This window comes from Ranitomeya variabilis, chromosome 1, assembly GCF_051348905.1.
Source record: "Ranitomeya variabilis isolate aRanVar5 chromosome 1, aRanVar5.hap1, whole genome shotgun sequence".
Classification (NCBI taxonomy): domain Eukaryota; kingdom Metazoa; phylum Chordata; class Amphibia; order Anura; family Dendrobatidae; genus Ranitomeya; species Ranitomeya variabilis.
This window is the reverse complement of record NC_135232.1, coordinates 220,079,674-220,104,146: the sequence shown is the minus strand read 5'-3', so window position 1 is coordinate 220,104,146 and position 24,473 is coordinate 220,079,674. Positions and strand designations below refer to the sequence as shown.

Sequence of the window (24,473 nt, the reverse complement as noted above, 5' to 3'; positions counted from 1 at the left end):
AAATGAGAGGAGAGAGGGAAAATAGTGGAGTGATCGGAAAATGACAGATGTGAGGTCGAAATGAGAGGAGTGAGGGGGAAAAAATAAGATGTGAGGGGGAAAATGAGAGGCGTGATGGGAAAATAAGAAGTGAGGTGCTATAACTAACCACAAATATTTACTATGCCCAGGCAACGCCGGGCTCTTCAGCTAGTTTTCTATAAATCCGCATCAGGTTTCTCTGCCTCCACAAGTGCTGTTCAGAAGGTCAGCAAAACCTGCCCAGACACATTGGCTGTAATCACTGGTCCCTTTCTGTACTAAAAACCTATCCGCCTTGTGAGTTATTATTATGATCTCCTATACTTGGAAAGTCATAAAATGGATCCTCGCACTTCGGCAGAACATCCTGCTCCAGTCTGACCTTTACATTTAGATTAAGAGGAACATATGTCCTATCACAAGATCTGCAAGAGCCCTCCAGATACATTCCACTTTGACGCTCTTCAAGATTTGGGAGACTAAACAATATGACAATGGGAAATGTATTTATTTTTTTTTAAAAGATGTAGTGAATCATGTAAACTACTTCAGTGACTAGATGACCCCCAGATTTTCTTCATTTTTTAAAAGGGTATTCCTTTTATAAAATGTGATCAGACAGCTCTAGGAGATGCCATCAATTTATATAAGGGTCCAACCTCAGGCTGCTACCATCCTGAGACTAAAAGAGGCCGCAGGCTGATATTTTATAATTTATGGGTCCTAAATCAGCACTGCGGCCTCTTCTATTCTCAGAATGGGTGAAGGCAATCCATCGGCCGACTCCACTTCAGATAAACAAGGAATAAGCAGTAATAGATTGTTCAATGCACATAGGTTTATATTGTTCTCAGAAATGCGAGTCTTGCACTCTCGAGAACAAAGATCATTTCACCCGACAAACGCTTTGCTCGTTCAGGTGATCTGCAGCCAGATTAGACTGCACAATTATCGAGAAGGAGCATTCTTAAAGGGACTCTGTCACCCCAAAAATCGTATATGAGCTAAGGCCACCAGCATCAGGGGCTTATCTACAGCATTCTGTAATGCTGTAGATAAGCCCAGATGTACCCTGAAAGATGAGAAATCAGTGTTAAAGGATGGAAGCCGCTATTTTCCACCGATACCTGTATGAAACAATAATACTACAAAATAGGCAAATGACTGTGCTACATTGATTCTCAAGTACAATTGAAACGCCAGCACAGAAGTCATTGCAGGCAAGTAAAGGACATGACGTAAAGTAGCCCTGCCACAGACCCCAGTGTGGGATTATAACGAATTTAACAAAAATAATGATTTGCATATCGTTGTACTGCAGCTATCTTTAGGGGATTTCTAGATGTATTGGACTACTCTCCTTGGGCCATTGTTTGGGTGACCTATGGATTATAGGTGTTAACACACATTCTCCTAATTACCAGTAGTTATATGTATATATACACACATACATATACACGATATATACAAACAAAAAGTAACAAAAATCCTGGAACTCCTGTGTCGCTAAGTAAATCTTTAACAGACCCCAAATCACATAATTGAATCTCCCCTTCATGACGAAACTAATATAACATGATTGCAATTCCTGATATGTTGACAAGTGCCTTTGGATATTTCATTTTCTTAGAAGGATTTATCCCTCCAGAGAAATAGATACAGCGGAATGCATGGGTCCAAACGTTATGACACATTTGTGCCAAAAAAACAAAAGTAACTGTTATAGTGACATCTACGTGCATTACTGCATTGCCTACAGCATGTCCAAAAAATATTATATACATATTTTTTTGGGACATGCTGTAGGCAATGCACATATGTTCCTGTAACAGTGATTTTTTTTGCCAAAAATGTGTCAATATTTGGACCAATGCCCTTAGCTGTGTGTATATACATATAAATGAAGAACCTGAACCAAACCTGCAGAAAAAGGAGACCTGAACCAAACCCTGTTCACTAGGTTCCCCCTCCCCCTGCAGCTGAACAAGCTCAACCGCTACTAATGGAGGAAGTCTCATGTGTTTGCTGGGGAGGTAATTAGGAAGCTCAGACATGGCCTCAAAGGAGTGAAGCTTATTCTTCAATCCAGTTGTGCAGTCACTGCTGCCTCCTAGACCATGCTAAGGCTGGTTTCACATTTGTGGTTGTGTCCGCAGCGTTTCTGACGCTTACATCCATATGCGTCTTGATTTCCTATCTTTAACCCCTTAGTGACGGAGCCAAATTTTTTAAATCTGACCAGTGTCACTTTATGCGGTAATAACTCTGGAACGCTTCAACAAATCCCAATGATTTTGAGAATGTTTTTTCGTGACACATTATACTTTATGATAATGGTAAATTTAGGTCGATATGTTTTGTGTTTATTTATAAAAAAATATCAGAAATTTGAGAAAAATGTTAAAAAATTAGCAATTTTCAAACTTTGAATGATTATCCCTTTAATCCAGATAGTCATACCGCAACAAAACATTAATAAAAAACATTTCCCACATTTCTGCTTTACATCAGCACCATTTGTACAATGTTATTTTATTTTGTTAGCATTTTAGGAGGTTTAATAATGTAGCAGTAATTTTTCATTTTTTCAAGGAAATTTACAAAATTTATTTTTTTAGGGACCTATCCATGTTTGAAGTGACTTTAGGGGTCCTATATATTGGGAAACCCCACAAAGTGATGCCATTTTAAAAACAGCACCCCCTGACATTTTGAAAACTGCTGTCAGGTAGTTTATTAACCCTTCAGGTGCTTTTCAGGAATTAATGCAAAGTGGAATGACAAAAATGAAAATGTATATTTTTACCACCTAAATGCCTCTAACTTCTGAACAGATTACTACAGCCGTCAGACTCTAAGGCCGATATTTGGCAGTGAATTGCCATGGCAAACATCAAGACCACACAATCATGATCTGAGGGAACCAATTGGGTTAAAGAGGAAGCCCCCACACACTGTTAACCATATATAATGATGTAGCCACTATTGACAGCAGCATCTAAGGGGTTAAACAGATTTGGACGGTGCAAACACTGATCATGGCTGATACAGCACGTTATCAGCTATAGTGAACAGCCAGCAGCTGCTGGATTGTCACCTGTATGGGGAGGCTATTCTCTTATATCTTAGGTCAGTTAAAAGACATATTGGCTGTCGTTAAGGGGTTAAAGGGAACCTGTCACCCCCAAAATGGAAGATGAGCTAAGCCCACTGGCATCAGGGGCTTATCTACAGCATCAGGGGCTTATCTACAGCATTCTGTAATGCTGTAGATAAGCCCCCGATGTATCCTGAAAGATGAGAAAAAGAGGTTAGATTATACTCACCTGGGCGGGCGGTCCGATGGGCGTCGCGGTCCGGGGCCTCCCATCTTCTTACGATGACATCCTCTTCTTGTCTTCACGCTGTGGCTCCGGCGCACTTTGTCTGCCCTGTTGAGGGCAGAGCAAAGTACTGCAGTGCGCAGGCACCGGGAAAGGTCAGAGAGGCCCTGTGCACTGCAGTACTTTGCTCTGCCCTCAACAGGGCAGACAAAGCACGCCGGAGCCGCAACGTGAAGACAAGAAGAGGACGTCATCCGATGAAGATAGGAGGCGCCGGACCGAACCGTAACACCCATTGGACCGGACCGGGAATGCCCCTGGGTGAGTATAATATAACCTCTTTTTCTTATCTTTTAGGATACATCGGGGGCTTATCTACAGCATTACAGAATGCTGTAGATAAGCCCCTGATGCTGGTGGGCTTAGCTCACCTTCGATATTGGGGGTGACAGGTTCCCTTTAACATTGTAGACGCAGGTGCATGCGTTCGCCCACGTTTGCTTACGCATGCGTATTTTGGCAGTGTGTGGCTGGGCGCGGCTGACGCACTATGTTAGACTTTTTTGGGCGGACATTCTGCGGACGCAGAAGGAATGCTTCAAAAAAACGCATTACAGTCTATGGGAACACATGGACATGTGTTTGCACAAGGGTCTAAATACAAAAATCCCATGAGCCTTGAAACATTTTTACATAACAAACGCATGCACATAAACCACGCGAACGCATGCAAAAACGCATGCAAATGTTGCATTTTTTTTATCAGTCATCCGTAAGTTGATGCGGATAAGAAACGCAGCATTATCATGCGTTTTGCCATGCGTTCGGGTTTGTGTATGAAACGCTGCGGACTCAACCGCAAATGTGAACCTAGCCTAAGATTTGTCCATGGCTGCAGTATCATAATGTGTTTTCACATAATAAAAATATTAATTAAATGAACACTAAATGTCACCATTTAGTTATTTTTTAAATCTAACACTAATTTAGTACTGCGAACATTTTCAGACAGTCTTTTATACCAGAGAATCCCAGTATAACATCAGTGAGACTATTTACCTAATAAAGGTACTTTGTTCTGGAGCAGCTCACAGTAACTTGAGGTCAGGATCCCAACAGGATGTGTTGGCACAAACCGTCCTTCTTTAACCAAACGTTCGCATGTGCGCATAAGAGTCTCGGAAAACTGAGATGGGTCAACTCCATAGTCTCGCCATCCACCCACGCCATCGGCGACACCTGGAAATAGAGGAATAACATTGCTTCACATAAATATGCAGTTAAAAAGCAATTGTCAATTTACGTTAAAAGGGTAACATTACATTCCGATACCTTTTTAGGATAAATTGTGTATATTTCTAGCTGTGGTTTTTCCCTCTGCAGTTTCTCTATTCTCATTTACAATTGCTTCGGAGCTGGTAGAAGGAGACTAGCTACAGTGGTCTCCCCAAATACACAGCACACACAGAGATTCCTGCTCTGTATTTTTTATTTAGCACACAGACAGAATCGGCAGCCTGCAGGACAATATATAGACGTGCTGAGCATAGTACATGTGAATCCAGCTCTGGGGTGAGGTAAAAGACGTGTTAGAAATCTCTGCACACTATTTGTCTGTGCAACAACCAACTGTGTTGTCAGTTGGTTGTTGTTTTTTTACCTGAAAGAATGGTAAGTTCAAGAGGAAGAGAGAAGAAAGAAGTAGATTTTATTACAGGAGCACTGCACTGCAGCAGCCATCACTATTCCATCAAGAGTGGATTTCTGCACTGACTGAATAATGGAGACTGCATCCGATCAAATGCTCATGTGACATCAAGCCACACCCCCTTATGAAGCTAGAGAGCACAACAGGTTGGCTGGATGCAGTGAATTTCTCTTTTTTGGGGACCATTTGCTTTTTAAATTAGGTATAACACACAATCAAACCTTATGTGCCAGATCCTAATACAAGCACATTAGTAAATCTGTCCAAAAGCGGTTTTCTGGGCATGAGAAATTTCCGCACTCACTATGACTGTAGGATGGCGAATTCTGACAGTGTGCATTATACACACACTATCAGGATTTCCTAAACTGCCAGATCGAGTGGGTGGTCACGTGCCAATTAGTGTTTCATCTGCTTCTCTCAATGGTCTACTGAGGAACAGATGAGAACTACTCAGTCTAGAAATTGAGGGGGAAACCAGACCGTGTACAAAATGCCAGGATTCACTAATATAACAAAACTAGACTGCAGATATTTACCTCAAGCCCAGAAAACCCTTCTAATGAATGATATTCCCTATATTAGAAAAAGGATCTTCATATTTTATCTTTTGCCTTCAGGATTCTTCTTCCTTTACAAGTGTATCAAAGAGGGACCTTAGAGAGGGCTCTTAGAGACACCAGACACTTCCTCCCTCCATTTACATAACCTTACAGCACGTTCTTGATGTTGCAATTTCAATGTTGAGGAATATATAATATCACATTACTAAATTAAAAGTTAGGCTACTTTCACATCTATGATGGAGACTTGATTGTAGATTTCACCAAGATTTCTGAACAAAATTCATATTTTATCTTTTGCCTTCAGGATTCTTCTTCCTTTACAAGTGTATCAAAGAGGGACCTTAGAGAGGGCTCTTAGAGACACCAGACACTTCCTCCCTCCATTTACATAACCTTACAGCACGTTCTTGATGTTGCAATTTCAATGTTGAGGAATATATAATATCACATTACTAAATTAAAAGTTAGGCTACTTTCACATCTATGATGGAGACTTGATTGTAGATTTCACCAAGATTTCTGAACAAAATAATGCAGCATGCTGCACTATTTTATCTATTAAAATGTCAGCCACCATAACAGAAACCTGATGAACCCCATTCATAGCCAATGGCATCTGTCGGGTGCTGTTGGTGTCCACTATGTGACAGTTCCAGCACTGCCATTTTTTTTTCTGGCATTTCTCCTCCTGTAATAGACAAATCTGGAAATAACTAATGCAGATGTAAACGAAGCCTATGCACCTCCTTTACAATATACATTTCACTAGCACATAACGTCCTTCAAAAAGGTGCCTTGACAGACTGAGAATGGGATTTTTGTCCTGACCCAGCTTTGAACCCTATAATCTGAGCAAAACATGTTGCCAGACTACTGCCTGGACAGATTAATCAGATTCTATTAAAAAGAATAGAGGTCAACCTTCCCACCACCTGTTCATCATAAAGGAGGAACAGATTGCAATGTAAAGGTCATCCCCACTGACATTGTGAAAAAGTTCCTTACACACACCATTCATTTTAATCAATAGATCTTGGAATAATAATAAGTTCCACAATTGGATGTGTTTAAATAAAATGTTCCTGTGCTGAGATAATCTTATAAATGCGCCCCAGCTGTGTACTGTGTAATGGCTGTGTCTGACTGTGCAGGAACATGGTCTGATCATATCACATCTCCTGGGCAGGGGAGGAAGCAAAAGAGTATACAGACAGGACAGCATGGGGTTACAAATGATTCTCTTTCTTGAAAAACAAAGGCAGGGAAATGTTTTACCTCACAAAAAGAATCAGCCGTGACCCCCTGCTGTCCTGTAATGTCTGCATACTCTTGCTTCCTCCCCTGCCCAGGAGCTGTGGTATGATGAGACCATGTTCCTGTACGGTCAGACACAGCCAGTACACAGCAGGGGCACATTTATAAGTTCTCAGCACAGGAACATTTTTTTAAAAAATATCCAATAGTGGAAGTTATTATTATTCCAAGATCTATTGATTAAAATCAACTTTAAATTAAAAGGTTTTTCCCACAAACTAAGTTAAGTTTTTGTGAACTGCAGCATTGAAAGAAAATTGATTGTATTCAGTGTGACCAGGGTTTCTCTTGGGTGCCACTTACAGAGCTTGGACAATTTAATATTCATGAGAAGAGGCTGACAAGGTATTTAGAAATAAATAGAAAATGTCTCCTGCTTATGTCACAGTTTATTTATAGGTATGTACGGTAAATCTGGTGCAGAATGCCAGGGATTAGAGGTTAGTGCAGATTAGCACTAAGTGTGATTACATGGGAACAGTGACCAACACATCAGCACAAACCCCTACTCAACATGGGCAGAAGTATGTGGACACCCAAACAAGACCCCCATATGAACCAGCAGAAGATCTCCCTACAGAACTATTGACACTGGATACGGTCTTTGCTGCATTCACCGTCCCCCCTGACTGTATGGATCATTGTCCATTCAATTACAAAATAAGTGAGGTCAGGAACTGATTGTTGGGGATAAAGTTTGGCACACTGGTCATGACTGTTCCCAACAAGGTTTTCCACACCAAACTTGCTAAATTTTGTTTTTAGCTGTTTTTAAGAAGGTTCTCTATGATAAAAACCATATGAACTTTCTCAATGCATTGTTGGCTTCTCTCTTTCAGGCCATGTTCACACAACAGATTCTTTAAGTTGATAAACTTGATGCAGATATGCAAGAGAATCCGAGGCAGACCCTCCAATTTGTGCCGCAGAGCTGCTTCAATAAGTGACCCATTTCCTGTGGAGAATATGTGCTGAAATCAAAGTGAAAGTTATGTTGTGTGAACATACCTTGGATTGAATTCCCAGGGGTGCTTAATGGGGTTTCCCATTACTTGGACAATCCCTTTTAAAATCGTAACAGCTATATTAACCTCCAGTGCGAGTGCTGTTCCAGCGGTATCACCACTGACTTTCCAGGTCACTTCATTCTCCCATCCTTCGAACAAATCAGACACCCAGAGGAAGTGAGGACTGTGGCTGTTTCCTCACTTCCTTTGGCTCTCCGATTTGTTATAAGTAGTGATGAGCGAGTGTACCCGTTGCTTGGATTTTCCCAAGCACGCTCGGGTGGGCTCCGAGTATTTGTTAGTGCTCGGAGATTTACCGTATATACTCGAGTATAAGCCGAGATTTTCAGCCCACTTTTTTGGGCTGAAAGTGACCCTCTCGGCTTATACTCGAGTCAGTGTCAGCGTGGGGTCGGCGGGTGAGGGGGAGCAGCGGCTGTCACATACTCACCTGCTCCTGGCGTGGCCCCTGCATGTCCCATGGTCTCCGGGCAGCTCTTCCTGTGTTCAGCTGTCACGTGGTACCGCTCATTACAGTAATGAATATGCACGCATATTCATTACTATAATGAGCGGTACGTGACCGCTGAACACAGGAAGATGCCGCCGGCTCCCGGAGACCATCTGACAGTGAGATGCTGCCAGGGACCGCGCCGGGAGCAGGTGAGTATATCAGGGGAGGTGAGCATTGCACGACAGTCACCTTCCTCGTTCCACCGCTGCGCACTGCTCCGTCCTCTGGCTGTGACTGTTCAGGTCAGAGGGCGCGATGACGCGATTAGTGTGCGCGCCGCCCTCTGCCTGAACAGTCAGTGCAGAGGATGGAAGACAGCAGCGCGCAGCGATGGAACAAGGAAGGTGACTATCGCAAGTGCCGGGGGCCTGAGCGAAGAGAGGCGAGTATGTGACTTTTTTTTATTTTAATCGCAGCAACAGCAAATGGGGCAAATGTATGAAGCATCTCATGGGGCCACAATGTATGGAGCATCTCATGGGGCCACAATGTATGGAGCATCTCATGGGGCCACAATGTATGGAGCATCTCATGGGGCCACAATGTATGGAGCATCTCATGGGGCCACAATGTGTGGAGCATCTCATGGGGCCACAATGTGTGGAGCATCTTATGGGGCCATAATGTATGGAGCATCTCATGGAGCCACAATGTATGGAGCATCTTATGGTGCCATAATGTGTGGAGCATCTTATGGGGAATAATGTTTTGAGCATCTTATGGACCCATAATGTATGGAGCATCTTATGGGGCCATAATGTATGGAGCATCTCATGGGGCCATAATGTATGGAGCATCTCATGGGGCCATAATGTGTGGAGCATATTATGGGGCCATCAACCTTTATGCAGCATTGTATGGGGCAAATGTTTCTATGGAGCATCTTATGGGGCCATTATTAACCTTTCTGCAGCATTATATGGGGTATATTTTAATATGGAGCATCTTATGGGGCCCATGAACTGTATGGAGCATTATATGGGGCTCCTCATTCAATATGGATATTCAAAAACACTTAACCTACTGGATGTCTCAATTAATTTTACTTTTATTGGTATCTTTTTATTTTTGACATTTACCGGTAGCTGCTGCATTTCCCACCCTAGGCTTATACTCGAGTCAATGTTTTCCTAGTTTTTTGTGGCAAAATTAGGGGGGGTCGGCTTATACTCGGGTCGGCTTATACTTGAGTATATACGGTAGTTTTCCTAGCCTCAGCTGCATGATTTACAGCTATTGGCCAGGTTGAATACATCTGGGGATTCCCTAGCAACAAGGCAACCCTCACATGTACTCAGGCTGGCTAGCAGCTGTAAATCATGCAGGCGCATCAACAAAAACTAAATCTCCGAGCAGTTACAAATACTCGAGAGACCACCTGAGCGTGCTCGGAAAAACCCAAGCAACGAGTACACTCGCTCATCACTAGTTATAAGGAGAGGAGAGTGAAGCGGCCAGGACAACAGGTGCTGAAATGATCCAGCTGAACACAGACATGCAGCCAAAACCATGCTGGTAAACTGGAGATACTGGTAAACAGTAGCAACTTCAAGCATTCAGATGGATGGATAGTGGTACCTATAAAATGGACAAGCTGGGTCAGTGGGTAGAGTAAAGTGCGTTAATATACTACCAGCTTCAAGATGACCGCTGGACACCATTTCATTCAGAAATGTTTCATACATCTGACTTTCATATTCTGGATATGGACAAGCAGCGGGTCCTAATCAAGCTCAACGGCTTCCTAAACATATATAAATATTGAGTTACGAGTTACGCTACTTTCACACTAGCGTCGATTGCTGTACGTCGCAAAGCGTTGTTTTGGAGAAAAAACGCATCCTGAAAAGTTGCCCGCAGGATGCATTTTTTCTCCATAGGCTTGCATTAGCGACGTATGGCCACACTATGCGTCCGTCGTGCGACGGATGCATAGTGTTTCGGCGGACCGTCGGCACAAAAAAGTTACATGTAACTTTTTTTGTGCGTCGTGTCCGCCATTTCCGACCGCGCATGTGCGGCCGGAACTCCGCCCCCTCCTCCCTGGACATTACAATGGGGCAGCGGATGCATTGAAAAACTGCATCTGCTGCCCCCGTTGTGCTACTTAACACACTGTCCGTCGGGCCGACGGTTTGCGACGGCCCGTACCGACGGACTAGTGTGAAAGTAGCCTTAGTGTAAGGAGACCTCATGGTCTGTACTCGCATGTGTAAAACAACCTTACTCTGGTACAAGTGAAGAGTTTCGACATGTGTACAGTGTCCAGTGCTGCATTACTCTTCATTTAGCCCCTTCCAGTCACTGCCATTTTATTTATAATTTTGTTGTTTTGCTTTTTTTTTTAATCCAGTCTTCCAAGAACCTAAATGTCCCCTGTAACATAGCTGAATGTAGATCTAATTTTTTTTTTCCGGATGAGTCACTTTAAATTACCATTTAAAGTACAATAAATGGAAAACCGGAATGGTAAAAAAAATAATAAAATGCAATTCTGCCATTGTTACTACAGTATTGTTTTACGGCATCTAAGTAGGTTGAAACTGCTATGATTGGTGCTAGCGTCCATCACCAGAGTTATTAAAGATAGGAGCCAGCTGAATGTAGCAAGCTTAGCATCCGTCCCCTTCATGCACCCATCTGTACTTCACATTGGGAGAAGGTATAATATCAGCTACAGTTGTAGGGATGATGTGTGCATTACTATGCACAAATATCAAGTATTTGATCCTCTGTCCATCAGAAGTCTTGTTGTGGTGGACAGGGTAAAAAAAATAAATAAATAAATATATGATGTCAAGAAGTTGAACAAGACTTTCCAGAACAGTTCTATTCCACATTGCTCAGTGAAGTATGAAGAAATCTTTCCTAACCTGTATCAGCTCTGGGGTAAGAGGTAAAAGCAATACACCAAGACACAAACCACAGATTTCAGCACTAGCAAACACCCAGTCCTGAGGCTAGCATATGAAACAAATTACAGTATAAGACAGTATCTTATTTGCAAGCCTCAGCACGCAGCCACACCAGGAGTTCAATACTGGCGCATTTCAGCACTTATCTGATCACTAGACCAACATCAACATAAGAACCCATGATCCCAATAGGTACGATACTGATATCAGGCTGGGATTTGTGCACTTATTATATTACCATAAGATTAGCCTTAGTATACTTTTTACAACTTGCAATATTGCGATGAAAGAAATTGACAGTGGCATTTACCAGGTTAGCAGCGGTGGGTGGAGCGCAGCTCGACCTACAGCTGTTAGAGGAGTATTGCTGCTTGTTAGATTGCCCCCAAATCAACCATTTATCAGATCTGTACTGAACACTGCGTGCATGCTCAGTATCAGGAGCAAATAAAGGGCCCACGGCTGGCAAAAGTGTGCTGCGGTCCCCAGACATTTGCCCAGAGTCACAGAAAAGGACACGTCCAAAAGCAACTTCTCCCAACAATCCAGGAGCAGTTTGGTGCTTAGCAACATTTTCCAGCGTAATGGAACACGTCATAAGGCAAAAGTGATAAATAAGAGGCTTAGTAAAAATAATGGTCAGCACTAAATATTGAGTCTTTACATAAACCTGTATTTGTCAGTAAAAGTGCAAGCATCTCTGAAATGTTGATAATTGTTCTACAGTAGACAACATGTGAGAATAGATCTAAGATTATTGAAGTGGTGATTGGAACCAGTCAGCAGATACATCATGGGTCCTGCTAATTATGGTCTTTGTTTACTAAAAACAAACATGTGAGGTAAACGTCAGTGAACTTCAAACAACACTGATGTGACTTTATAAAGCAAAAGGCAAATTTTCCAAACAGTAGGTTAAACATTCCAACCATTTACAGACTGCTGGGAGCGAAGAATCTAAAGGACAAGGATATCACATATCACCTGACTACAGTGCTTGAAACAGCCTTCACATGGCAGATCTTCATGGGGAATGGTTGATGGAGTGGAAAAAATAATCATGGGGCATGTCTCTTGTTCTTACCTGAGGCTAGCTGTGTCCTGGGGTATCTGGCATCAGCCTACTGTCCTCTCCCTGTTCATAGCACAAGTACTGTAGTCTCCTGTGTTAATGAAGTGCTATAGAGCCTGGGCGACCATGCTGTCTATCTATTACCTCTCTGACAAGACTGGTTTGACCAAGTTCAGGCCTGGAGCCCAGAGGCAAAGACACCTCCTGTAATCTGTCAATGTCTCTGGCCAGAGATGGATTACATTTGAGTACAGCCAGTGGGCAACAAGTGAGGCAGAAGGGGCAGGAAAGAGAACATCATATCCTAAATAAACAATCAAATTACATGAAAATTATAATAGGTCTCCACTAGACTGTAAGCATTATTACATCTACCAGTTAGAAGAATTATTGGGAAGGTTTTCTAAATACCTCCAACAGAAGGCCCTGACATAGGACAATGCAAAAACGTACACAGCATGATATGCTTTCTAGCAGCAATTGATCTGCGTAGAAACACCAAGGTTACTTACCGGTAGCCGGTTTTTCTGGAGCCCATGGCAGCACACCTGAGAGGGATCCGCCCAGTCGGGACAGGAAACCTACTGAAATAAAAGGGCGGTACCTCTCCCTCGCTTCATTTGGTTTTCAGAGCATGAGAGGCCCCCTTGGTTAGTACACATGGCAATCTACCACCACATTATAATAACAAAAAACACCCAGCTAAAAGTGCGCACCAAAGGGTGAAAAAGAAGGGAGGGAATATACAGGTGCTGTCATGGGCTCCGGAAAAACCGGCTACCGGTAAAGTAACCTTGGTGTTTTCCCGTCTCCCATGACAGCACACCTGAGAGATTTTTGGAGAAAGAAACACCTTAGGGAGGGACCACCACTTGTAGCACCCTTCTACCAAAGGTAAGGTCAGTCGAGGAGGATAGATCTAGTCGGTAGTGTCTAAAGAAGGTAGACGGTGAGGACCAGGTAGCGGCCTTACAAATTTGATCAATCGATACCTCCGCTTTTTCTGCCCAGGAAGTAGCCACAGCTCTGGTGGAGTGAGCCTTGATGCCATCAGGGATCGGGGCACCACGTGAAGCATAGGATAAGGAAATAGCCTTCCTAATCCACCTAGCAATAGTACCTTTGGATACCCCATATCCCTTCTTGCTACCCTGGAAAGCTACAAATAGGGACTGATCCTTCCTCCACTGACATATGTACTGTAAAATAGCTCTTCTTACATCCAGTGTATGAAATTTTTCTTCCCCTGGGTTCTTAGGATTATCACAAAAAGAGGGTAACACAATTTTTTGACTCCTATGAAACTTAAGTACCACTTTCGCCAGATACGCCGGGTCTGGTCTCAGAACTACCCTGTCCTCAAATATCTGTGTATAAGGAGGGGAAATAGACAGGGCTTGCAAATCACTCACCCTACGGGCTGATGTCAATGCTACCAGAAGCACTGTTTTAAGAGTGAGGATCTTTACCGATGATTCCTGTAAAGGCTCAAATGGACTCCTAGTTAGAGCTTCCAACACCAGATTCAAATCCCACGAGGGAACCCTCTGAACTATCACCGGTCTAGACCTACTACAAGATTTTACAAAGTAGGATAACCCAAACACCCTGATCATGGACGCACCAGAGATTAGCACCACACCAGGGAATAAGATTAAAAATCAACTTTTATTACATAAATTATAGTAGCAACAAATAATTCATAAAAACATGTATCATATAATATGATACATGTTTTTATGAATTATTTGTTGCTACTATAATTATGTAATAAAAGTTGATTTTTAATCTTATTCCCTGGTGTGGTGCTAATCTCTGGTGCGTCCATGATCAGGGTGTTTGGGTTATCCTACTTCACGTGGTGGTGGTAATCACGCATACTGCACAGAGTACCCTAAAAAAAAATTTTTTTTTTATCTATATAGATATATAATATATTTTTCTGATAACCTGTGGTACCTCTGTGTTTTAATACTAAGATTTTACGAAGCGGGACACCCACCTATTAGAGGCCAGATTACAATTATATAAGGCTCCTAACGCCGACACTTGTACTTTGAGCGTATTGGTTGCCAACCCTAGTTGTAAACCTCTTTGTAAAAACTCTAAAATAGTACCTACAGGAGCCTCATCCCCCAAAGGTTGCCCTGAAAAATCTAGGAACTTTTTCCACGTTCTACCATAAATTCTAGACGTGACCGGTTTTCTACTTTTCAACAAGGTGGAGACTAGCCCTTGTGAAAACCCCTGCTGACTCAGTAATGCCCTCTCAAATTCCAGGCTGCAAGATGGAAGCCCTTCACCTGAGAGTGGCATATTGGACCCTGGGTAAACAGGTCTGGAATCTTTGGTAGAATCCATGGATCGGTTATTGACATCTGTCTTAGGAGGGAAAACCAAGGTCTTTTCGGCCAAAATGGAGCAATCAAAATTACTCTCGCCTGCTCTATTCTGATCTTTACCACTGCCGGAATCATTGCTATCGGTGGAAAAACATAAGCAAGACTGAATTTCCATTGGATTTGAAGAGCATCCACTGCAAAAGGTTTCTCTCTCGGGTCTAACGAACAGACACTCTCCACTTTCCTGTTGTGCAGAGTGGCAAATAAATCTATTACAGGTATGCCCCAGGCCTGCACTATCTGTTGAAACACGCGGGGATTCAATGACCACTCTCCCTGTTTTAGTGTCTTGCGACTTAGGTAGTCCGCTTTCGTATTTTCGACCCCCTTTATGTGAAGAGCAGAGAGGGATAGCAGGTGGTGCTCTGCTAGTTGTAGGAGGACAGATGCTGACCTCATAAGGGAAGGGGACCTTGTCCCCCCTTGGTGGTTGATATACGCTACCACTGCATAATTGTCTGACATGACTCTGGTATGGTGACCCTGAAGGATAGGGAGAAAATGTTTTATAGCTCTCTCTACAGCCCATAATTCTCTTAAATTGGACGCCTGCTGTGATTCTAGTCGGGACCAGGATCCCTGAACTGAGAGTTCCTAAATGAGCCCCCCATCCTGAACCGCTTGCGTCTGTGGTGATGACCTGCTCTATCGGAGTTACCCACTGGACACCCGACGCCAAATGATCTCTTACTGCCCACCATCTTAGGGAATCTGTTACTTCCAATGAAAGGTGTAGCTTCCCTTCTAAACGCCCGTTTAACCACTTTTGCGCTGACAGGACCTCCCACTGTAACTGTCTTAGATGAAACTGCGCCCATCTTACTGCGGGTATACAGGATGTCAGAGAACCCAACAGGGACAACGCCTTTTTCAGTGTCATTACAGGGTGTTGAATTGCTGACTCCACAAGATTTTGAATTTTGATCAATTTGTTTTCTGGTAGGAGACAAAGTTGATGCCTGGAGTCCAGAACCAGTCCCAAAAAGGACTGAACTAACTCCGGCGTCAACCTTGATTTGGTGAGATTTATTTTCCAACCCAACACCTCCAACGTTGCCGTGACTTCTTTTATTTGTGCCCGACAGTGTATTGCCGAATTCCCTATTATAAGGAAGTCGTCTAGATACGGAACTATAACCACATTCCGAGAACAGAGGAAGGACATGACTTCTGACATTAGCTTGGTGAATATTCTTGGCGCTATAGACAGGCCGAATGGGAGGGCAGCGTATTGATAGTGCCTGAGACTTCCTTGGACATAAACTGCTACTCTTAGAAATTTTTGGTAGTCCCGATGGATTGGGACATGGTAGTAGGCGTCCTTTAAGTCTATAGCCGCCATGAAGCAATTTGGGAACAAGAGCTTTATCGCTGTATTTACAGACTCCATTTTGAAGGAGCAGTTTACTACCGACTGATTGAGATTTCTTAAATTGACAATAGTTCTTAATGACCCGTCCGGTTTCGTATCAAAAAAAAAAAAAAAAAAAGGAGAATTCTACCAGAACTCGCTTTAACACCAGTTCTAATACCTCTGCTTCCAAAGCTAGCTGTTCTTCCGGGGATTTTCTTTGGAATGTCAAAACAAAAAAGTCGCGGTGGATAAACAAAGTCTATTTTTAGGCCGTCCTTGACAACCTTCAGAGTCCAGGTACTGGGGGAGATATTTACCCGGGCTGGGAAAAAGAACGAGTCTTCCCCCTACCTCTGGCCTGGCATCATTGGGAGGGCTTTTTTGCTATTGTTGAGGGACCCTTAAACATGTATCCAGATCCTTTTCTGTCTCTGGAGTCGCAATTCCTTCTATCTCCCGGGGGGCGGCCTCTACTAAATTTCCCCCTCCGAAAATAGGGTCTTCTAATGTCCACCAGAAAGCGAGGAAAACCCTTTTTCCTATCGCCTGCTTTCTCCAAAATGTCTTTTAACTTCTGACCAAAAAGGAAATGGCCGTCACACGGTATGGAACAAAGTCTATTCTTCGAAGGCAAGTCACCTGGGCACCCCTTCAACCAAAGAGCATGTCTAGCCGCATTGGATAAACTTGCTGCTCTAGCTGCCAGCCTCACGGAGTCTGCCGAGGAATCTGCTATAAAAGCTGCCGCTCCTTTAGCCATAGTTATATTGGTTAGGATGTCTTCCCTCGGTACTTTAGATTTTAATTGCTCCTCTATCTGTTGTAGCCAGACTATAAGGGAGCGTGTGACACAAGTTCCCGCAATTGCCGGTTTTAAACACCCTGCGGTTGCTTCCCAGGTGTGTCTTAGGAACCCGTCCGCTTCTTTGTCTAAGGGGTCCCTTAATACGCCAGAGTCTAAGGGAAGGGATAACTTTTTAGACGATCTAGCTACCGCACCATCAATTTTTGGAACCTTATCCCACGTCTCCGAATCTTTCTCCTCAAAGGGGTAACGTCTTTTAGAAGCCGAGGGCAGATTACCCGATTTCTCCGGCTTCTTCCATTCCTTTTCTATAAAAGGGCTTTTACTTTGGAGTTAACTGGGAAAGTACGCTTTCTTTTCTCCTCTAAACCCCCAAACATAATGTCCTCCAGGGATTTGGCCTTTTTTTCATCTTTTAGGCCCACTGAAGCTCTGACGGCTTATTAACTTATCCATGTTCTCAGTTAGAAAGCACGGACGGCCCCCACATCGCTATCTGAAGAGGAGCCAGAGGATATAGAAGAAGAGGGGAAGGGAGATAATGGTTCCTCCTGATATTCCTGGTCAGAAAGAGAGACTTCGGAATCTGAAACAGGCTCTGGGTTTTTACTACCCTTTTTCTTAAGGGCTGTTTTTACTGAGCCTTCAACTTCGGCTCTAATTATGGCTCTAAGACTAGAGGCAAAGTCAGGGGTCTCTTCCTGGATAGTCTTTTGGATGCAATCTACACAAAGACTTTTCTGCCACTGGGCTGCCAATGGACCTCTACAGAGGGCACATTCCTTGTTCCTTGACTTGGTGCTAGCCTTCCTCGGCGCCTGCCAAGTAAACAGAAAATGTAGCCCATTACCACCACGGTGACATTCACGAAGATCACTCACCACCCGCTGACCATGAAGGGTACCGGATTCTGAGGCTGAATAGGAGCACGGACAACGTCCCTCCTAGAAGCTGAAGAGTCCTGTGACGTCTGACCAGGACGATAGCCGCTCCTTCCACTTGAGCGGCTACTTTTCTTAACACGTTGGTGAGCAGGTGCATCACCTGATAAGGGCTCTTGCTGCTGCTGCTGCGGCTGTAAAGGCTGCTGCTCCATACGATCCTCCACATCTGGAGAGCTGTATCGAAGTGAACGACGCTCCATGCAAACTTCACCCTTAAAAAGGGTGATCCGCAGTGCTCACCGCCTCTTCCGGTACTTGTTATGCACCTCTCCCTCCTCCTGTATCCCGCCGGGAAGCCTGAATCGTCGCCGGTGTCTGAGCCATGGGCGCTGCCATCTTGGATCCGGCGCGCAGTTCCGACGTCACGCAGGCACGCCCATTCCCAGCGTGCCTTGCGCGCAATGCCAGCCGCGCGCCCGGAAGTCACCGACCACAGAGGGGGAGAGAGCGGCGTGGCAGACACAGAAGGGCCCCAGGACCCCGGACTGTGCTGGCCCGACGCCTGCACGAGCCCGCAGGATCTGCGAACGGCACTTCCAGCATCCTGAAGGCCGGCATACAGGCGCCCTGCCTGCCCTTCCAGTGCCGGGACAGGAGTGGGTGAGTGGAAATCCTCGATCAAGATACCGCCGTGATTCAGCACAAGGGTTCCCATCAGGACAGGAAACCCAACTGAAGCGAGGGAGAGGTACCGCCCTTTTATTTCAGTAGGTTTCCTGTCCCGACTGGTCGGATCCCTCTCTCAGGTGTGCGGTCATGGGAGACGGGAAAAAGCATAGTTGACTGCGCTTTCCTTTACAACTGAAAAAATAAAGTAAGTATTTTGATTATTTTGATAGATAATACCTCAGAGAAGGCCAAGTGGACACTTTCGGCCTCCATTATATGAATGGGACTTTAGAAGTACGTGTAATGTATCTACCGTGGGATTTTCTTGGCATAAATGTTAGACATCGAGCTTCAGAGTGCCCAGGAGTCTTAGCGCCTGCAGGGGTGAAGCTGCAGCTTTCATGCTTACTTGGTTTTGCATTGCCGTCACACCAGACTTACTTACACCTGATTTTACAGGGAGTATTAAGGGCTAAAGTTTCTTCCTGTGGAGAGTGCCAAGCTGGTGTAGGCAGACTTATGGTAAATCTAAATATGCCAATAGCCTCTTGCCGAAAGTAAGAGACCAGGAAATCTAGTGCCACCCATTGAGGTAGCAAGAGTAAAGGTCATAATCGACTGACTGGCCTTACCAAATTACTTGGGATATAACGGCAAACCAGAAATTACTTTACTTGCAGACAAGTGTCTTTAGGTGTTTGCATAGCAGAAAAATGTGATGACTTTAGAATTCCTGTATTTTACTTCACTTTGTTAGGAAGTGATGAGTAAAGGCCCATACACTTTAGATAGCTGTCGGCGGAATGATACTTTGGCTGGCAGCGCTCTTACCCAACTCTCAATACACAGGAGCAGCTAATATATTAGAGAACAGGATCAGCAGTTTGACATCAAACTCTTCTGATACCTGACAATCATCTGTGGTACAGATAGTTATTGGCGGGTTTGGCCAACATTTGTGTAACGTGCACTGGGGCCTTCATTTTACAGGACATGGGTAAACTAACAAGTTATATCAGGCCTGGAAATCAGTCGATTGTAAATAAATCACAACTCTGTAAACAGTGGATCTTTCATGTGTTACCTAGCCTCTAAAAGAAAATATTGTTCTTGGACATTGGCAAAATGTTTGCAAACAAAACAAATGCAAGTGACAAAAGTTGTAAAAAAAGGTAACAATTGCACAAAACACCTACCCTGTAGTAAGGCTGCTATAATGAGTATTTTACTTTAGGGGAATCCAACAACAGGTTTTTACCATCTAATCTGAGAGCAGCAGAGTGTAGAGACAGAGGCTCTGATTCCAGCGATGTGTCACCTACTGGGCTTTTTGCTGTCATTTTGATAATCTTCTGATAAAACAGTGATGCTATCACTTGATGACTAGTAAGCCTACTGCAATGTAGTCCTTCATATTCCTAAGCTCTGTAGAGCCCTACCCCAACCACAGTTTTCTGCCTATGCACAGAGTACATAGAAAGCCGTCAGTGGTGTGGGTGCGGTTATATAACACTCAGCATTCAGAGAACTGGCAGATCTGCAGCAGAGAACATTTTTAGTCAAAACTGCAGCAATCAGCAAAGTAAGTGACACATAGCTGGAATCAGGGTTTCTGTCCCTATATCATGATGCACTCAGATGAACTAGTAAACACCTGTTGACAGATTCCCTTTAAAGAGTCTGTCACCAGAATTGTATTGCCCCAACTGAGTTCAGAATAGGGCCGGAATCACACTTGCAAGAAACTCGCATGACTCTTGCATCTCTATACCCGGCACTGCCGTCGGCACTCAAACCGGAGCGCTCAGCTGCATAGAAATACATGAAGCCGCACACTCCTGTCCCGAGGATTGAGGTGCGAGACTAGTGCGAGTTTCTCGCAAGTGTGATCCCGGCGTAAAGTAGATACTGAGACCCAGATACTGGGCTTCTTGTTTTTACAAATCACTGGCTTATATCCCACTAGTCCTCTCCATGATCGTGCTCTGTAATTCTCAATATTCATGAGCTCTGGTTATCCCCACTACTGTTTGGCAGCTTTCTAGCAATCTACAGTATTGGCAGAAGTGATCAATTACTGGGGGGGGGGGGGGGGGGTCTGGCGTGCGCGTGCGTGTCACTCAGAGGACTAGCAGATAACAGTGATTTTATAAAGACTACAGCAAGGAGCCAGCAACTCACACATTACTAGCAGGGCTGTGGGGGGTCTGAGTCCATTTTGGTGGAGTTGGTATAAAATGGACCGACTCCGATGCCTAAAATATATAATAAATTGTGTACAGTAGTTCAGTGCAGGACGCGCTGTAAATGATTTCATAAGAATTTGGGAAAGTTATTAAATGTCCTATAAATGTCTGTTCCATTCCTGATCGGGAATCAGGGATATTGAGGAGGCAGAGGTTTGGCTTACCGACTCTACAGCCCTGAGTACTGGAATCAAGGTTTCTAAACCCTTAGATTGTGTAGCATAAACCTGATGACTATTCCTTTCAACTATGGCAGCAGACAAACATTTCCAATTTACTTTAAGACTGTTGCACAATGTGATTCAATGTATACAAAGTGCCAGTGTTGCTGTGAATGCCTCGTTTTGATCTTACTATTTATTTTCCGGGCCCTTAAGGTACGGTCACATTTAGCGACGCTGCAGCGATCCAGACAACGCTCCCGATCGCTGCAGCGTCGCTGTTTGGTCGCTGGAGAGCTGTCCCACAGACAGCTCTCCAGCGACCAACGATGCCGAGGTCCCCGGGTAACCAGGGTAAACATCGGGTTACTAAGCGCAGGGCCTCGCTTAGTAACCCGATGTTTACCCTGGTTACCAGCGTAAAAGTAAAAAAAACACAAACACTACATACTTACATTCCGCTGTCTGTCCCCCGGCGTTCTGCTTCTCTGCACTGTGTAAGCACAGCGGCCGGAAAGCAGAGCGGTGACGTCACCGCTGTGCCCTGCTTTCTGGCTGGCACTTACACAGTGCAGAGAAGCAGAACGCCGGGGGACAGACAGCGGAAGGTAAGTATGTAGTGTTTTGTTTTTTTTTTTTACTTTTACGCTGGTAACCAAGGTAAATATCGGGTTACTAAGCGCGGCCCTGCGCTTAGTAACCCAATGTTTACCCTGGTTACCAGTGAAGACATCGCTGGATCGGTGTCACACACACCGATCCAGCGATGTCTGCGGGAGATCCAGCGACGAAATAAAGGTACCATCACACTAAGCGACGCTGCAGCGATACAGACAACGATGCTGATCGCTGCAGCGTCGCTGTTTGGTCGCTGGAGAGCTGTCACACAGACCGCTCTCCAGCGACCAACGATGCCGAGGTCCCTGGGTAACCAGGGTAAACATCGGTTTGCTAAGCGCAGGGCCGCGCTTAGTAACCCGATGTTTACCCTAGTTACCAGTGTAAAATGTAAAAAAACAAACCGTACATACTCACCTTCGCGTCCCCCGGCATCCGCTTCCTGCACTGACTGAGCGCCGGCCCTAACAGCAGAGCGGTGACGTCACCACTGTGCTGTGCTTTCACTTACGGCCAGCGCTCAGTCAGTGCAGGAAGCGGACGCCGGGGGACGCGAAGGTGAGTATGTACGGTTTGTTTTTTTACATTTTACACTGGTAACCAGGGTAAACATCGGGTTACTAAGCGCGGCCCTGCGCTTAGTAACCCGATATTTACCCTGGTTACCATTGTAAAACATCGCTGGTATCGTTGCTTTTGCTGTCAAACACGACGATACACGGCGATCTGACGACCAAATAAAGTTCTGAACTTTAATCAACGACCAGCGATATCACAGCAGGATCCTGATCGCTGCTGCGTGTCAAACACAACAATATCGCTAGCCAGGACGCTGCAACGTCACGGATTGCTAGCGATATCGTTTAGTGTGACGGTACCTTAAGGTGCTGGCCTCCTAGCTCCGACCAATGACATCACAGCAGGATCCTGATCGCTGCTGCGTGTCAAACACAACGATATCGCTATCCAGGACGCTGCAACGTCACGGATCGCTAGCGATATCGTTGTTAAGTTGTTCAGTGTGAAGGTACCTTTATTCCTTGCAGTCCACCTTCAAAAGATCTACTAATTAGACATTTCTAAAGGCGATTACACAAATGACATATTAGTTCATAGATGTCCTTTCTCTGAAATGCTACGTTTCAGAAAAAACAGCTTGTAAAGCCGACTGAAGACTCTGGGGAGAGACCTCACTAATCCGGCGTGGCCCCAGACTGGCTCTCACAAAGTACCCCCCATGGCACAAGACGGAGAGATGCCAGCTGGGGACAACATTGGACTAGTCCAATGTCTTTCTATGGTCTTACTTTCAGAAAAAGACATTCCTGGCTGTAATCGTGGTTTGGACAGCAGAATCTAGTGACAGGTTCCCTTTAAGTAAAATCTGTCCTCCATTCAAGTGTAACACTGCTGTGAATAGCTACAAAACAAACTAAATGTAGCTGGAAGCACAAGAGGAGGAATTAAATATAGGCTTAAGAACTGGAGTATTTGCTGCCCTCTTATGTCTCCTTAAAGAACTCTGATCCCATATATGGCAAAACTGAAATAAGAGAATCATCCTGCCGCATGAGTCACTGAACTGTGGAAAATCCACGAGGCCCAGAACTGAACGTTTCCACTGTGGAGTGACTCATTTTATTCTACAGTTCTCCACACCCCAATTTGTGCCTAAATAAAGCACATGCAAGAATTAACTAAAGAAATGTGACTGCACGCTATGTTTCACCACTGTCTAAATAAGTAATTTTATTGTTGGGAACATAGATCGCAAGAGACTCCAGAAATTAATTTCATACTCAGAAATATAGTGACAGGTCCCCCTGTATGATCTGATAGTGCAAGTCTTAGCAGCTTGTGCAGATTTAGAACTGATGTCAAGGAAAAAAAAAAAAAAAAAAAAAAGTGAAGATCCACCTTCTGACAAGAATTATGGAGCTCCCCCGGGAAGCTTGCAGTATCATGAGCTACTTGTGAGCAAGCAATGTAAACACCACAATTACATAGGCATGCAGAATTAAAGCAGCACCCCAGTGTTTTTGTTTGCTTCTTTTTCACCCCTGGAGTGATATCACTAATGCTTGTTTCCTGCCTTTAGTAATACATGCCAGCTGCCTTCTGCTCTCAGGGCCGCTCCGGTCGGCCACTGCTAGTTGTGAGATGCCGGATGGCTCTCGTGCTTACTGGGGGAGCCGTGAGTCACTTCTAAATGTAAGTATGAGAGCCAGAACAAGACTCTCAGACTTACGGAACTGCAGCGTTTCTGCACCCTTCCATTACAAAATCTGCATCAAAACCACACAAAATCCGCTGCAAATCTGCACCTGTGGTTTCTGCCAGGAGATGCGGATTTTGTGCAGAAAATTCTGCACCCCAATCCGCAACATGTGCACATAGCCTTACACTGAGAGCTTGTGACTGTTACTTCCGACATCCAGTCAGGAGCTGTAGTCACAATATGGCAGACTGGAGAATGAGACAGGAGCAATGTGGGGAGAAGCAGAAGACGGCGGCTGGTATATATATTACTAGGGGCAGGGAACATAGATTTAGAGTAGAGCTACCACTTTAGCAGTAATATAAAAGAAAAAAAATAAGGCAGGAGTAGTGCTTTAAGAATATAGTGAAAACCAGACAAAATCTAACACCAAATTCTTACTAGAACATTGAGGATGCAGTTAAACTTTACACTGAGGGAATATTTTAACCACAAATTAACCTGGGCATGCCTGACTACACAGGCAGAATTTATCTATTTGAAGGCTATGTGTTGAATGTCTGACTGCTGGGGGCTCCAGTAATCACTAGAACTGGGGTCCCAAGACCTCACTGCACAACATTAGAGTTGAGAACTTTGCATACAGGTGGATTAACATTTAGGGCCCCTTCACACT

The 24,473-nt window shown here is 44.3% G+C and overlaps 1 protein-coding gene across 1 annotated transcript in view; it reads right to left on the bottom strand.

Annotated features, from left to right (window-relative positions):
* The window catches only part of PPTC7 (protein phosphatase targeting COQ7), a 48,310-nt gene that overhangs the window by 19,204 nt on the left and 4,633 nt on the right, over window positions 1-24,473 (bottom strand). The window contains exon 2 of the mRNA XM_077292876.1: window positions 4,404-4,583. Within this exon, the coding sequence (XP_077148991.1) occupies window positions 4,404-4,583 (180 nt within the window). The remainder of the gene's footprint in view (window positions 1-4,403; window positions 4,584-24,473) is intronic.